Source organism: Phallusia mammillata, chromosome 6, assembly GCF_965637545.1.
Source record: "Phallusia mammillata chromosome 6, kaPhaMamm4.hap1.1, whole genome shotgun sequence".
Taxonomy (NCBI): domain Eukaryota; kingdom Metazoa; phylum Chordata; class Ascidiacea; order Phlebobranchia; family Ascidiidae; genus Phallusia; species Phallusia mammillata.
In genome coordinates, this window is record NC_137257.1 from 4,085,490 (window position 1) to 4,099,936 (window position 14,447).

At 36.5% G+C, this 14,447-nt stretch overlaps 1 protein-coding gene across 2 annotated transcripts; it reads left to right on the forward strand.

Annotated features, from left to right (window-relative positions):
- Positions 1-1,214: 1,214 nt before the first annotated feature.
- LOC145233609 (coiled-coil alpha-helical rod protein 1-like) lies at positions 1,215-13,286 on the forward strand. 2 transcript variants are annotated; one of them, XM_080098371.1, is made up of 17 exons: positions 1,215-1,308; positions 1,382-1,795; positions 2,645-2,745; positions 3,137-3,334; positions 3,690-3,855; positions 4,417-4,593; positions 4,902-5,078; positions 6,083-6,219; positions 6,611-6,756; positions 7,501-7,653; positions 8,526-8,661; positions 9,923-10,039; positions 10,635-10,809; positions 10,885-11,002; positions 11,076-11,202; positions 11,631-11,757; positions 13,004-13,286. In XM_080098371.1, exons 2-17 carry the CDS (start codon positions 1,412-1,414, stop codon positions 13,214-13,216), a joined length of 2,652 nt encoding a protein of 883 aa, XP_079954497.1. In that variant the 5' UTR covers positions 1,215-1,308; positions 1,382-1,411; the 3' UTR covers positions 13,217-13,286. The 2 variants fall into 2 exon arrangements, with proteins under 2 accessions (XP_079954497.1, XP_079954498.1); XM_080098372.1 differs by lacking the exon at positions 13,004-13,286 and adding an exon at positions 11,829-11,946 and having other exon boundaries at positions 1,216-1,308.
- The last annotated feature ends 1,161 nt before the right edge of the window (positions 13,287-14,447 follow it).

Here is a 14,447-nt window from a genome sequence, read left to right on the forward strand (position 1 = left end):
TATGACGTCATGTCGTTTTTCGTGAGACAGATTGTGAAAAGACACAACGCGACATGTGACACGCACGTGCCTGAATTTACTTCAACCGCGAAGTCAGGTGATGTTAATGACGTTTAGGAGATATTACGTCAAACGTTTTTTATATAAAACCACCAATTTTGTTGCTTTGCTTCATAAAAAAGTTACTTTGATTGTCGCGTTAAAGTGCACGTGAACAAAATAAAATACGATACGATAATAAAGTCACTTTCAAACATATACACCACATTACACTACTGAAAACTGCAACTTTCGGAAACCCCTAAACTTTGTTTGAACTGAACCAAGTTTGAATGTAATGGATACTGTATTAGAACCATAGTACAATAGGTATTTTTTGAAAGGACCTAATTTTGATGAACAATATAAACAGTGCTTAAATGCTTTCGAGGACAAAACAATGTCCTGGAAGCCTTTATATTTGCATTTCATGTTTTTGCTAAAATTGTGTAACTGTTGGGCATTTAAAAACAGTCAATATATACACCATTAACCTATTCTAAATAAAAGATGGGTTGAATTCAAACATGGGGCTAGCACAGCAGCTTTGCGACGCAATACACAAACACACATGGTCAATACGAGTTCAGTTCTTTGAGCACAACTGACAAATGTTTGTTGAATTTGCAAACTTTATCTAATTCTAAACTAAACTTATGATAACTGGTTGCGTAGAATTCGTCAAACACACCATACTTTTCTACATGTAAAATTTGTAGCTGAAGATATACCGCACTCTTTTGATTTGAATGCAATGTGTCTTTTCATTTCGTATCGTATTTAAAGTGTGTTAGGCCCAAAGTAACTACCGGTACATGATATTTTTGGTTCGTTCAGGAGAAATAAGCTTTTTCTAAAGCCAGATGTACTAATTTACAAAATAAAAAAATAAATATTAAATGTACAAATGAAATTTGATCATTTTCCAATCGAGCTACATACCGCTGGAATTACTATACCCTTTGACCTCAAGTATCAAAACAAACGTGCATAATTTCAAAACTGCAGTTGCGGGAAAGCAAAATAGTTTTGATAACGTTTATCTGTTCGATTGAGTTTAAAAAGAGTTTTAAAATTTATTATTTTTACTTTGTTCCATTGTTAATAAGTTTGTGTAATACATCTACCATGGCATATTGCGATGAGACTGTTTTTTTGTAGATTTAAGAAAACAATTGAGTTGAATTTATTTTGCTTGGTGAAAGAAAACGTAGCAACAAATAGGACTAAAATAGTCGACAGGCCGGACATAGCTGCGTAACATTAAATGTTGGTTTGCTTTTAGTAAAAAAAATAAAAGATTTTTTTTAAGGAAGGTTTTTTTGGTTGAAATTTTTTACAGGAAGACTGGCTAAAGCAGATATTCAGTTCAATGGATTTAATTCCTCCATCACATTTTTCATCTCCTAACAAGGACGAAGATTCCAAAGACAAATCCGGAACTCCACAAACGACTCCAAAATCTATTCTGAAAACACCCAATGATTTTCTGATAAAATCATCAAAGGATTTACAAGAACGGACATGTGAACCTGAACTCCTGCCAAGAAGAGGTTTATCGAATATTGGCAGAAGACAAATTAACCAGCCCAGGAGCCACAGTGCATCACGATTTGATTCTGGTTATGGATGGACAAGTAAATCTAATGTTTTCGAGTCAAATGAGGATCAAAGCGCTTTGCTTGAAGAGTTGGGTGAAGAAAACAAAGCACTGAAAAGCATAATTCAAGCAAAGTCTTATTTGACGAAACCCCAGGTGAGAGCACAATTTAAGCTTACTAGTGTTCCAGCCTATAGAACAGGGGTCACCAAACTCCGGCCCACGGACCGGATCCGGCCCGCTAGGTCATTTCATCTTGCCCGCGACCACATTTTTTGATTTGTAAAATCGTATTAATAACTTTGTAACATTTACAAAATTATCTTTTTCTTACGAAAGTTTTTCTGTCGCGATATGTAGAATTGATATTACCTAGTTTCATAGGATTACAACGCTCAGGATTGATCCAAAGCCGGTTTGTTATGACACAGACAAGACTACAAGTGTTAATTGTGCGCAAACAATTGCCTTCTTTTGTTACTTGTGACGAAATATACAAGCATTGCTCGTAAGACAAGACTAACTATACAGTATAATAATTGCATGACCAGATTTTAAATGGGATTGTAGAAAGACCATATCTTGGCGCCCCTATAAAAATCGCCTTGCGGACTAAGTTTGGAAAGACGGCGCTAGGGCATGTAAACTATGCGTCCCACGTGAATCATTATTAAACTTATCCGGCCTGCAGTGATAAAGGTTTGGTGACCTCTGCTGTAGAATATGGCAGTTCTCGATGAAATTTCACATATGCAGGATCACTTTGTTCCATGTGCATAACCTTTAAGCTTGCATGCTAGACCTGTTATACCGGTCACAATGAAAGTGATAAACAGGACCAGACAGTACTTTTTGCTAAATGTTTGGCATAAAGTCCAAAACAATTGACATGCAAAATCTGTTTTTCAAAAACATGTTACACATGCAGCTGCCATACTTTGCAGACAGGCTTGTGTTAACTAATCTCGCTTAAACCAATTTAAACACCATCCATATATCTTGCAGGAGCCTGCTACATCACATTTTGACATTATCACCCATCAAGTGCAGTTTATTGAGCGTCTGCAAAATGACATTGGAAACCTAACTGTCAGACTGAACAGAAAGTAAGCATTTGATTGTAAGCAATGCATGGCACTGCAAAAAATGTATATTTATGTTTTGCAAATGTATCAATTAGTGGAACACACAAATACACTAAACCTAAACTGTTAGTAAACTGTTAATTTGGTCTTTTTTGGACCAACAAATTTGTCTGGACGACATGAAAATCCGGATTATCCAAGGTCGGTTAGTTTAAGCCCTAGGACATTACAAATCATTCCTACCTCAAGTTTTGTCTGAATTAAATGAAGATTTGGATTTAACCGATCATGTTTAACAGAGGTTTACTGTATATATATGTCATAATTTTAGATAGTGATTTGGTAAATTTATGCTTACATTAAATAGTGTACATGTCATATTAGGTTACTTAACCTTTTTTCAATGTTTCAGAACTGATGAACTTGATGACATGAAGAAAAAACATGAGCAAGAAAAGGTGCACAGCCAAAAACAGTCTGAGGAATACAAGATTCTGCAGGAAAAACAGAGCTGTGTGATAAACGAAAACTGCAAACTAGCTGCATCTCTTGTTGAGCTACAATGCAAAATTGAGAATCTTATTGAAGAACAAAAGGATGAAGAAAAAAGGTATATACTGTGTTTAAACAAAGCATATTTTTTAACACATACTTTATTATGAGATGTATGACAAGATCTTTGTTTGTTTAATGGTGAAAATAACAACCTACGTAGACGAAAAAAGCAACATGCTTTATTTTTTCAAATGTTTCGGCAAATGCTCATGCCTTCATCAGTGACATGAAGGCTACAACAGTTACACCCGTTTAAATACACTTCAGTTTGTGTTTTGTTTTTTTGTCAATAACTTTATGTAATGACTCACTAATAAGGTACAACAACACTACATTCGTTTGATATATGTTGTCTTTGTTTGTAAATTGTGGCTAGCAATAGTTTGTAAAGTGCTAATCATCTTGCTTAGACATTATGAAGAATGCCAGGCTTTACAAACAAAACATGAAGAACATCTTTCCAAAATTGATGAAAACTTTGCTTGCATTAAAGAAGAAATGAGAAAAAGTGTTGAAGAGGAGCGCAATGCTTGGAAGGTTGAGAAACAACAATTTGAAGATCAATGCCAAGCGAAAGTTAGTCATCTAACTGTGTTGTAGTTCAAAACACATCCTTTTTTGTGGACTGTTATCTAATAAACAACTATCGCGTGATACTAAAATGAAACAAATTTTGGGTAAAATTTTGTCAGGTGACTACTATATTGTCTTAAGAATTAATTATTTCCTTTTTTCTTGATATATAAACAGGGTTGCCATACCGTCCTTATTTTTAAGATTTGTCCTTATTTAAGTTCAATGCCTTAGAAAAATTAATTGTCATTATTTCTAAAAAATGTCTTTGTTTTTGACTTAAGTCCTTATTTTCAACAATAACAAAACTTCTATCTTTTTTCTGGCACCTGGTTTTGCATAAGATACCAAAACATGTTTTGCGTCTTTTAATAGAAAATATAAAAAACATATGGCATGTGATATGTCATGGCTCATATGAATACATATATTTATTCAAAAACGTTTTGTTTTTTCATTTCATCTCAAACTATTTTCAGTTGTATATAAAACTAGAAAACAGCACAGAAATGTTCTAGATGCCTTGTGATGTTATTGTTTTAACATACTTAATTATGTTTGCAGATACTGGAATCAACTGACAGTGCAAACCAAAAAATCAAGGAGTTTCGGCAACTAAAAAATACTGAAATAGAAAGATCCCAAAATGAGATAGGCAGGCTCAGTAAATTACTTAACACAGAAATTGAAAATGTTCAAGATTTGAAGCAACAAATTACCAATTTGGAAAATCAGCTGAAGGTAAACTTGATGTAAATTGATTTGATGAAACACATAACATATATTTTCTCTTGCATGATACGTGTTGCAAGAGTTTAACTGTCTTCGGATAGCTTGCATTTGTACTTCCTTTGAAGCACCTACAATTGTTATTTATATGCATATATATGCACAGATGAATCCACTTAATCGCATGACTGATATACTCTGATTTTTCAACAAGTGTTTACAGTTGTACTTATAGTCCACATGCAATTAAACGATTATGCCACTATCCAGTATGTGAAATAACTGGATTTCTCTGTATAAACCAGTAGACATTTTTTAAGGAATCTCAATCTGAAGTTGGCAATAAAGAAGAAGAGATTAAACAAGTAATTTGCGACTTAGAAACTCAACAGCAAAAAAACAATAGTTTGAAGAATTATGTTGCGAAAATACAAGAGGACAATTTGGCCCAAACTCAATGGAAAGAAGAAAAATGCAATCTTGTCAATAAGCTTGAGGTAGGTCTTATCGCTTCTTACTCATCTAAAGATGCATTGTTCTGCACTATTGTAGCAGTATTTGTAAAAGTCCACACATGTTAATAGGGGTGGGCCGAGCCGAGCCAGAACCCGATAATACGGTACTGAGCATTGCTGTTTTTAATGCTCAGTACTCAGCCGAACAGTTGCACAAACTGACCTGAGCATTACATTTGCATAATTATTAGGGATGGGCCAAAACTGCAATTGTTCTGTTTGGTCGAGCACGCTCGGTGCATTGTGACGTCACAAACATTAACATTTTCACGTTAGTTTTGTAGCTTTCCATTTCCGTTACGTCAGCAGAGGAGTATTAAACGCTACAGGGCCCAGAAGTACGTGTTTTAGCGCACATAAAAAAACAGACACATTTGTTCTTGACTAACCTTTTGAAAACTAGCTTCGTATGCTAGCATGGCAAAATATGCAAATTTAATGCTCGGGTCAGTTTGTGCAACTGCTCGGCCGAGCACCGAGCGTCAAAAACAGCGATGCTCGGTACCGAGTACTCGGGTTCTGGCTCGGCTCGGCCCATCCCTAACAACTATGCCCTGCTAACATAGTAAACTAGTGTTCAAAATGGCATCGAAGAACAAAAAATGACTGTTTTGAAGGCATTAGTTTGTAAAAAAAATGTGTACTACTGGGGCCTATACATCTTGACACAGCGCTGGTGACGTATGTGACCTTGGAAAGCTATAAAGCTAGGGCAGAATTGGGGAATGTATGTGACGTCAGAATGCACTAAGCATGGTCGGCCAAGTACCGAACTGACATAAAATGCTCGGTGTTCGACCAAACAGAACATTTGCAGTTTTGGCCCATCCCTAATGTTTAAGTATTTTGGATTTTATGTTTACGGTTTGCATAGCAATAGAATACAACTTTGGAAAATTTAGACCAGGATTTTGCGATCTAAACCTTTGTTATGATATGGTGAATGCACATGTTTGTTGGATTGGTTTCACATATTTTTTTCGCAGATCATGGTACAAGAAAATGTGGCATTGTCAAAAACATTGGAAGTTATGAAAGTTCGATTTCATTCAGTGTCGAAAATACTGGAAATGCAGGAAGCTTCAATAAATGCTCACACCAATGCAATACCAGATGTCCACAGGTGCTAATAAATCACAAAAAAGTAAAAACACAATTGCAAGGGTTTAAAAGTGTAGCAACCCACCATAAACTAGAAAGGCATTGACAACCTGAAAAATAGTGTTACTGCTGGATATTAGGCTGCTGCAGTTGGTAATAATATTTAAAGACCTAGTTTTAGGCATTATTGCAGGCCCAAACTAGTATAACCAAGTATTGCTCATCCAGCAGTTTTATTGTAAACAATCGACGTTTCGACGTCCTATACAAGACACCTTCATCAGGATAATGACATTATCTTGCAGGACAATTTCTTATTAAGCGACAAAATGCAAAAAAAACACATGTTTGAAAAAAAATACTGCATAAATTTGTTAAAACTAATCATTTATCTAAACTGAATATTATTTTAGGCAAAACAAAGGTGGCGTTGTGACGACACAATGGCGAATGAAAGTTTTCGAGCTAATGGTTCAATGTAAATCCCAGGAATTTATCACAAGAGAGGAAGCGGCAAAACATAAAATAAGTTTCAACAAGCTCTCAGCAAATTTAGAAGGTGATAAGTTAAACAAAAATGTGTGAATTATGGTTTTACCTTTTTAGTTTGTTCTATACTTTGCACTAATGATAAAAACAGCAATAGTCAAACTGTACGCAAAATAAAGATTTTTTTGGCAGTTAAAATAGCTAACTTCTAAGAATTAAATCATATTTTTTTGTATACCAGGGTTCCCGCGGGTATGTAAAACCCGGAAAGGTTATGGAATTTAAATTTGTATTTTTAAGGCCTGGAAAAGTTTTGAAAAAAACAAAGTGTGAATTTGGCGCCAGTTTTACCCTGAAAATTTCAGATAGAGATAGGAATTTCAAATTACGTAATGTTTGTATAATCGTTGCAAGTATGGTAAATTGGCAACATATACCAAAGTCTCTTTTCTGGATTTACTATGGGAAATGCCCAGATTTGTTTCGGTTAAGGTTATGGAAATTTGTTTTTGTTTTTCTTGAAAAGTTTTGGAAAAGTCATGAAATTTATAAACATAAATTGGGCAGGAACCTTGATATACATTAAAAATGTTTGGACCAGACCAAGTAGTCTAGCTGCTTTCAAGTTGTGAAATTATTAAAAATGCTAAATCCTGTGTCTCTTTCTATTAAGACTTTGTAATGAGTTTATAATGATGCCTCTGGTTTTGATCACAACAGACTTTACCTTTGTCAAAGTATTATTCCGGTTTACCTCAAGTAAAAAATATTTTTTTACAAATGATTTTATCAAATTTTAAACATCTTCTTGCAGATGAGCAAAGGCAAAGAAGTATTTTAGAAAGTAAAGTGGAGGACTTCAATGCCCAGCTACAATTGAAAGAGCACATACAGCAGACACTAGATGGCACTGTTAAGAAATTCAAACTTGAAAATGAAGACTTAAAATCCCAATTAGTCAGAAATGGTAAGTATTGACATTGAAATAGTAAAATAAACTACTGCTGTTAAGATGAACATAAATTCGTAACTGGGATCATCCTTGAAGCGTTCATGCAGACCAGGGATCACGGCACACTCATATATAAATCTTAGTATGCCAGGCCTTTTGAAGACGTTGTACAGATTTGGCTCTCAACTTACTGAGTGTGAGTCTCAATATGGCTTGTGTCGTTGGTTCGAATCCCACCGCAGGCCTGGCTTCCTATAAAATACTACTGTTAGTTTGTTTTGTGCACATAGTTTAGGCATAGGATTTTCTGAAGTTATAAACCTATGTCATGTAAAACAGTGATGTCCCACATTTTACCCCAAGTAGGTTTAAAGTAGCATGATGGGTAAAATGGGTTTGATTACTATAACTAAAAATATATTTTCATAAACTTTTTTCTTTGGGAAGAGTGAGATTAATCACTTTGTTATAACTTTCTTGCCCTATACCAACGGTTCCCAACCTTTCTGGTGCCGTGACCCCTTGATAACATTTGCCAAGTTGCGGTGACCCCAAGAATAAATTAGTAGGCTCTAAATTAAAATTGAGTGCATCTTTTCTCAATCGCAGAGTGGTCTATGAGTTTATTTTATTCTGGCTAGTGGTCCTTGGCCTAAAACAAGTTGGGAATCATGCTTTAGGCGACCCCCAGGCAGCACCAGGTTGGGAACCACTGCCCTATACAGTTGTAGCTTGTGATTGGTTGGTTAGTAATGAACAGAATGTTCCCAAAGGCTGAAATTATTGTTGTACTGTTGTAACATTTACATACAATGTATAGAACTTTAAGCCATTTGTGTTTTTAAGCCAGAATTTGTAAAGTGAAATTTCATTAAATTCTTTTTCAGAATCACTTTTATGTGAAATGAAGAACACCATTTGTCAGGTTAGGGACGGTTGCATTCAATCTTATCAACTCAACTTCACCAAATGCATGGAAGGACTGTTAAGACTGGAACAAAGATTAGCATTTGCCAACAACAGGTTGCTATTGTGTTTGTTTTAATAACCCAAGTTCTTTATCGAAAAAAGAAAGGAATTGAATCTTCTATATTAGAATATGAATTTAGAATGTGATTTTAATTGTAAAATCTTTCGGCGTGCCATTGTTAAGCACCCTAAATCCAAGGGTAACACACATGCCAGTGGGTGCCATTATAGTGTTATGTGATTATGGCACTTTTATATTACTATCTAAGCCAGCGGTTCTTAACCGGTGGGAAATTTCCCACTAGTGGGAAATTTAATGGTTTTAGAGGGAAATTATGTGAATCAGAAGTCACCAAACTCGGGCCCGTGGGTTGAAATTAACCATTGAAAGTTAATTTAATACAATATTTTCCGCAACAACATGTAAGTTTAACTACATCTAGTTTTGCAAGGCGCATAAAAATCCAAACATCGTTTGTTACGTCACAGACATTACTAAAAGTATCAATGACTTTGTTATTGTTCGCGAATAAATGCATTTGATCTGTTGATTGTGATGCAATAAATGACTAATGCAAGCACCTGAGATTTTTCAAAATTCCACACGATATTACTTTCTCAAGGAATCACTAATCAAACTAAATAAAATCGCAGTATACCTTTAAGGTCCCGACCAAATCGCTTCACAAAATTATTTCGATTAAAGAATAAATTTTTTGTTGATGTTTGGCACAAAACATTATTATAAAAATAACAGAGGGGGAAATTTGAACTTGGTGATTTACTTTAATGGGAAACCGCACCAAAAAGGTTAAGAACCACTGATCTAAGCCAAATGCGGCCCAAGGTTGTGCAGCCCGCAGAGACGCTTGGACTTCAAATGTACTGGCAAACGTGTCCAATTATTCTATACTTTTGAGCAGATTAATGCGCCTGATTCTATTTTTCTGTGACCTGGCATGTGTGGCTAGAATCAAATGCAAATTTTACTTGTAGTTAAGCGTACTTGATAAGCAACAAAGCAAAATCACCCTGTTCGGCCTGTGATCTAATTTTGACAATTGTATTTTGCCCCACAGTAACTAAGGTTGCACACCCCTGATCTAAGTAAATATACAAGGTACATTTGTTGTGCAGTTACAGTTGCCTACATTCAAGTACTTTGTACAGTATAGCGACTTCTAAATGTGCACACATTATCAAATTTGCTGACAAATACGAAAGAAACACCTGAAAAGCAATTTACTGATCACAACGTTTTACCATTAACCCAATCTAACTTTTCGCAAACTTATTTTGATTTAACCCATCGCAGACTCCGGACATTGCAGGACCTGATGATCAGGAGAGACACCATGTGGCGGATAAAATTGCAACGTTACAAGGAAAATGACGTCGCCAGAGAAACCACCTCACAAAATGAAGACACAAGGTATTAATAATTGTTGCAAATACTTGTAAATGAGTGTTATGTTATAGCTTGTCTGCACAAACGCTTCAGGACTGATCTCAGTTATTTATGTGAAATGGCCAATGATCGAACTGGACAACGAAACCGACATGTGCACTGCATTGTGCAGCATACAAGGCAGGCAATAGTGCTTGTGATTCAACTTTCGGCGGGCTCGCCACTAGGCCTGTGTCACTTAGTTGGTAGAGCGCAAGTCCCGAAAATACTCTTGCCGTGGGGTCGAATCCCACCTTGGGCTCTTGATGTTCTAGCCTGTGTGTTGCTTGGTGACCAGCTGCCTCGGTATGAAGTATTTAATGGGCCTCGCGCACTGTGATTTCTATGTGAGTGTGCCGTGATCGCTGGTCTGACACTTTTATGGCTTATCGCAGTATTGGAAACAAAAAGCATTTCAATAAAATCTATTTCTCAGATGTTTCTGAAACTAATTACGCCCTAATCTTTATTGTCCCTAGTTTGACAAAAAGTTTGCATTCTTTTTTGTGGGGATACTAAGTTTAGGGACTATTCCAGAATAGTTGTACAGTTCCAATTCAAATTGTATCATTGTTTATAGATCGGGAGTGGATTCAGAAGTTTTGAAACTAATGATGGAGCGAGATATGCTGAGTCAGCGTCTCGCTCATGACGCAGCAAATTTCGAAAAGTCTATCACGGAGGCAAAACGACGAGAAACCGAACTGATTAGGTCAAATCGGGAACTGCAAAAATGTCTTGCATCAAATGGAGAGGTACTATATTGATTTTTCGTGCTTCTATACATGTACAACTCTTACATTTATGGTCAAGGCATTGTTTTGATTTAGGAAATAAGAAATTTCAAAAATTCTGTTGAAAACTTGGAAGTATTAATCGAAGAAAGAGACGCAAAAATCGAAAAACTTTGCGAAGAACTTAAAAGCGAAGTGGTGAACAAGAAAAGAGGTTAAAAATTTTATTCACCTTTATAAGTTGTTTTTACTATTGCGATGTTTTCTAATACTTATACGTGTTCTAGAAATTGATGACGTTTTGGTTAACGAGCGCGCAAAGCGTGACAATGACGTCATAGATTTGGAGAATAAACTCAATCAAGCGAAACGGGAACTAACCAAGGCAGTGGTTTCTTTGCGGCAATCTGAAAGGTAAATACTGGTCAGTTGGGCCGAGCATTATGATGTCACAAGTAAAGTTGTAACCGGGTCTGGATTTAAGCACGAACCCAAAGGTAGAGCTACTAATATAAAAACTTACAACAGACAAATAGCGGTAGACGAAAAGAGCGCAGTTATTTAAATTAAAATGGAACAGGGTTAGAATCTAAATTTAACCTTAGGAACTTACTTTATAAGTTGGTTTCATTGTATTTTTTGATACAAAATCTCACCCCAACCCTATTAGCCATAACCGTCAGCATTTTTCCACAATTCGCTTGAAAATATTCGATTCGCGCCACCTATTGGTATTTTGCAAGCTTTATCTGTTGTGAGTTCTTATGTTAAAAATAATTTCCGAACCCGAAAGTACCAGCCTGAAATTTCTTGTACTTTACCCAAACAACTGATTTTTTTAGAGTTTCTATTCGCGAAAAAACGCGGTATAACGAACAGCTTGAATTAGAGAGGCAGTCATGGTTGAATGAGGAAAAGAAATTACGTCATGACTTGTGTCATCTACAGAAAGACAATGCGTTAATGATGGTAGGTTGCTTTCAACAATCGCTGTTCATATAATTAGTGCTAAGCAAACTATTTAAACGACTATAAATCAGGGAGTCGAACCGGAACTGAACCCGAACCCGCGAACCGGTTTGAGCGGTTAATTTCATTAAACCCGAACCGAACCCGAACCGCTCATTACGATTTCCGAAAAACCCGAACCGGAGTTGAACCCCATATTATGTTTGGCGTTGGACCCGAACCGGAACCGAACCAGTAAAAAATGCAGTCTGTTTTATATTTTGTGATTTTTTTAAAAAACAGCGCACTGAAGAATACGCGAGGTAACACATATAGGGCGTGTCAAAAATTAACACTACACGGGCAAAATTCTCTAGGAGTTTGATAAGGCCAGGTAGATGATGTTTAGAATTAAATTGAAATGAATGGAAATTTGAACCGGTTTAAAAACCGCAAACCGGTTCGGACCGGATAATTTGCCCAAACCGGAACAAAACCGAACCCGAAAATATCCATTTTTAAAAACCGGAACCGAACCCGAACCCTTAAAAACAAAACGAAGCGAACCCGAACCGAACCTAAACCCGTATGACAAGCGGTTCGACTCCCTGCTATAAATTACACAAGCACTGACCATAACAATGGCGATTGAAGCAGGGGCGCACAACCAGCGGCTGTAAGTCAGAAATGAGTTTATGCGACCGTGAACATGTATATTAAAATATTTGTACGTATAAGTAGGCCGTGGCGTATAAGTAAAACTTTTTTGCTAAATATTTTGATTTTTAAAGCTGCTCCAAAAAAGGTTTTGTGGGGCTGGAAATGGTATTACCAGCCCGGTAGGCATATGCGTTTGACTTTTACTTAGCCCACTGTGTGCAAACAATGCAAAAAAAAACTGGCACCACATCGTTGCAATATATATGATGACGTCATAACCAATCAAGATTGATTGTCAGACTGTTCAGCTCGATCTGTGCATCAAGTTAGAAATTCATCTGGGTGTTTCAGGCGCTATTAGATGGTATATATGTGATATAAACCTATTTCTTTATTTCAGTAATTTTATAAACAAAAACAAGCGGACGTTTGGCGGCGGTTGGTAAAATAAGGATCTGCGATGCGGCCGTCGTAGCGAAAAGGTTGTGCACCCCTGGTTTAAAATTAAAATCTTCAATATAGTGTTTAAACAATCTCTCTGTAATTTTTGTTTTTATGAAGTTTTTTGGCCAATGTATGTCAGAGCTTAACATTTTCTCCACTTCAGACCACACTTCGGCAAGAAGGGCTTGTTGCTGCTTACAAGGCGGCGAGGGGGAAGCCAGTTGTTGATACTCCCGCTCCGGTTAACCTGCCCAAACGAGTTCACTTTGAAACTCACAACGATCCGGGCGAAGCGCCGACTGATGTGAACCAGCTTCTCCGGGATTTAACCAATCTGAGTGAAAATGTTCTCCACGGATCTGAAAGCGATGATTGACAGAATTCTTCATAGTTTAAATATTATGCGATATCAGATTATTTTTGCACTAAAAAGATAAAATACCGTAGCAGTATTGTTTTTAGACATTAATAAGCTGAAGCATACGAAGCTGAATGACACAAAACAGACAGCTGCTGCCACACAACTACAGCTTGGGTAGTACTTATCCATACACAGTAAACCTCGGTTAATCCGGACCCGATTGGACCTAAAATTTTGTCCAGATCAAGCGAAGATCCGGATTAACCGATGTCGATTAGTTAAAGCCTTACCACATTACATATCGTTTGTGCCTCAAGTTTTGTCCGAATCAGGTTAAAATCCGAGTAACCGCTCCGAGTTTTGGTATAGTGGTGTCCAACAAAAGGTTTAAGTGGAGAGATTGGCAGCCTACATGTAGATTTTTTTTATCAAAAGCGGAATTTAACGAGTTTTAACTTCGAGGTTGTGTGTCAGGATAAGGTTCCCAAAACGCATTTTTTGGAACCAATTGTGTTTGTTGCCTTTGTCTTTCCTGAGGTTTTAATGTGCCAATCAAACTTTCGGGCCTATAAGTGGGCTTCTCAAAAACAATTCGGGTCGGGCTTCGGGCTTGTATTTTCCGGTCCGGGCTCCAATTTTAGACCCGTTTACAACTCTGATCAGATCTATGTTAAACAAACGGGAAGCGTTCCTTCATTCAGAAAATGGATCATTATTCTACGTATAGGCTACGAGTGTGATGACATGACAGAATGATATAATGTCACACGCATTTATAAAATCATGGTGAAAGTACAAGAACGTTTCAAAGCATCGAATTGTTTACATAAAGGTCTGACACAGTGTTTTACTTAATCATATAATTACGATTCTTTGTCAAATTACAATCCTAAATGACCTAGCTATTTCTAAACGATGTCAACTACACAAATAGTAGGCTAAATGCCAACGAATTGATGAAGACAAGTTTTTGGGACAGAATATAATGCAAAAGAGATAAACATATTCTAAGGCTGTAATTGGGTTTGTATTTTAATGTTTTTTATTCATAAAACTTCTTGATGTCTTGTAAAGCCTTTTTTACTTCTGCTTCATTGTAGTTTCCTTCGGCGTTTGGCGGGAAAACACTGCAAAAAAACATTTGAATTTAAACATGCACAACTTACAGAATAAGCACCTTTAATTAACCTAATTATACAAGCAATGTTTACTATAATTTTCATACGTTTGGGCGTGTGCACGAGCT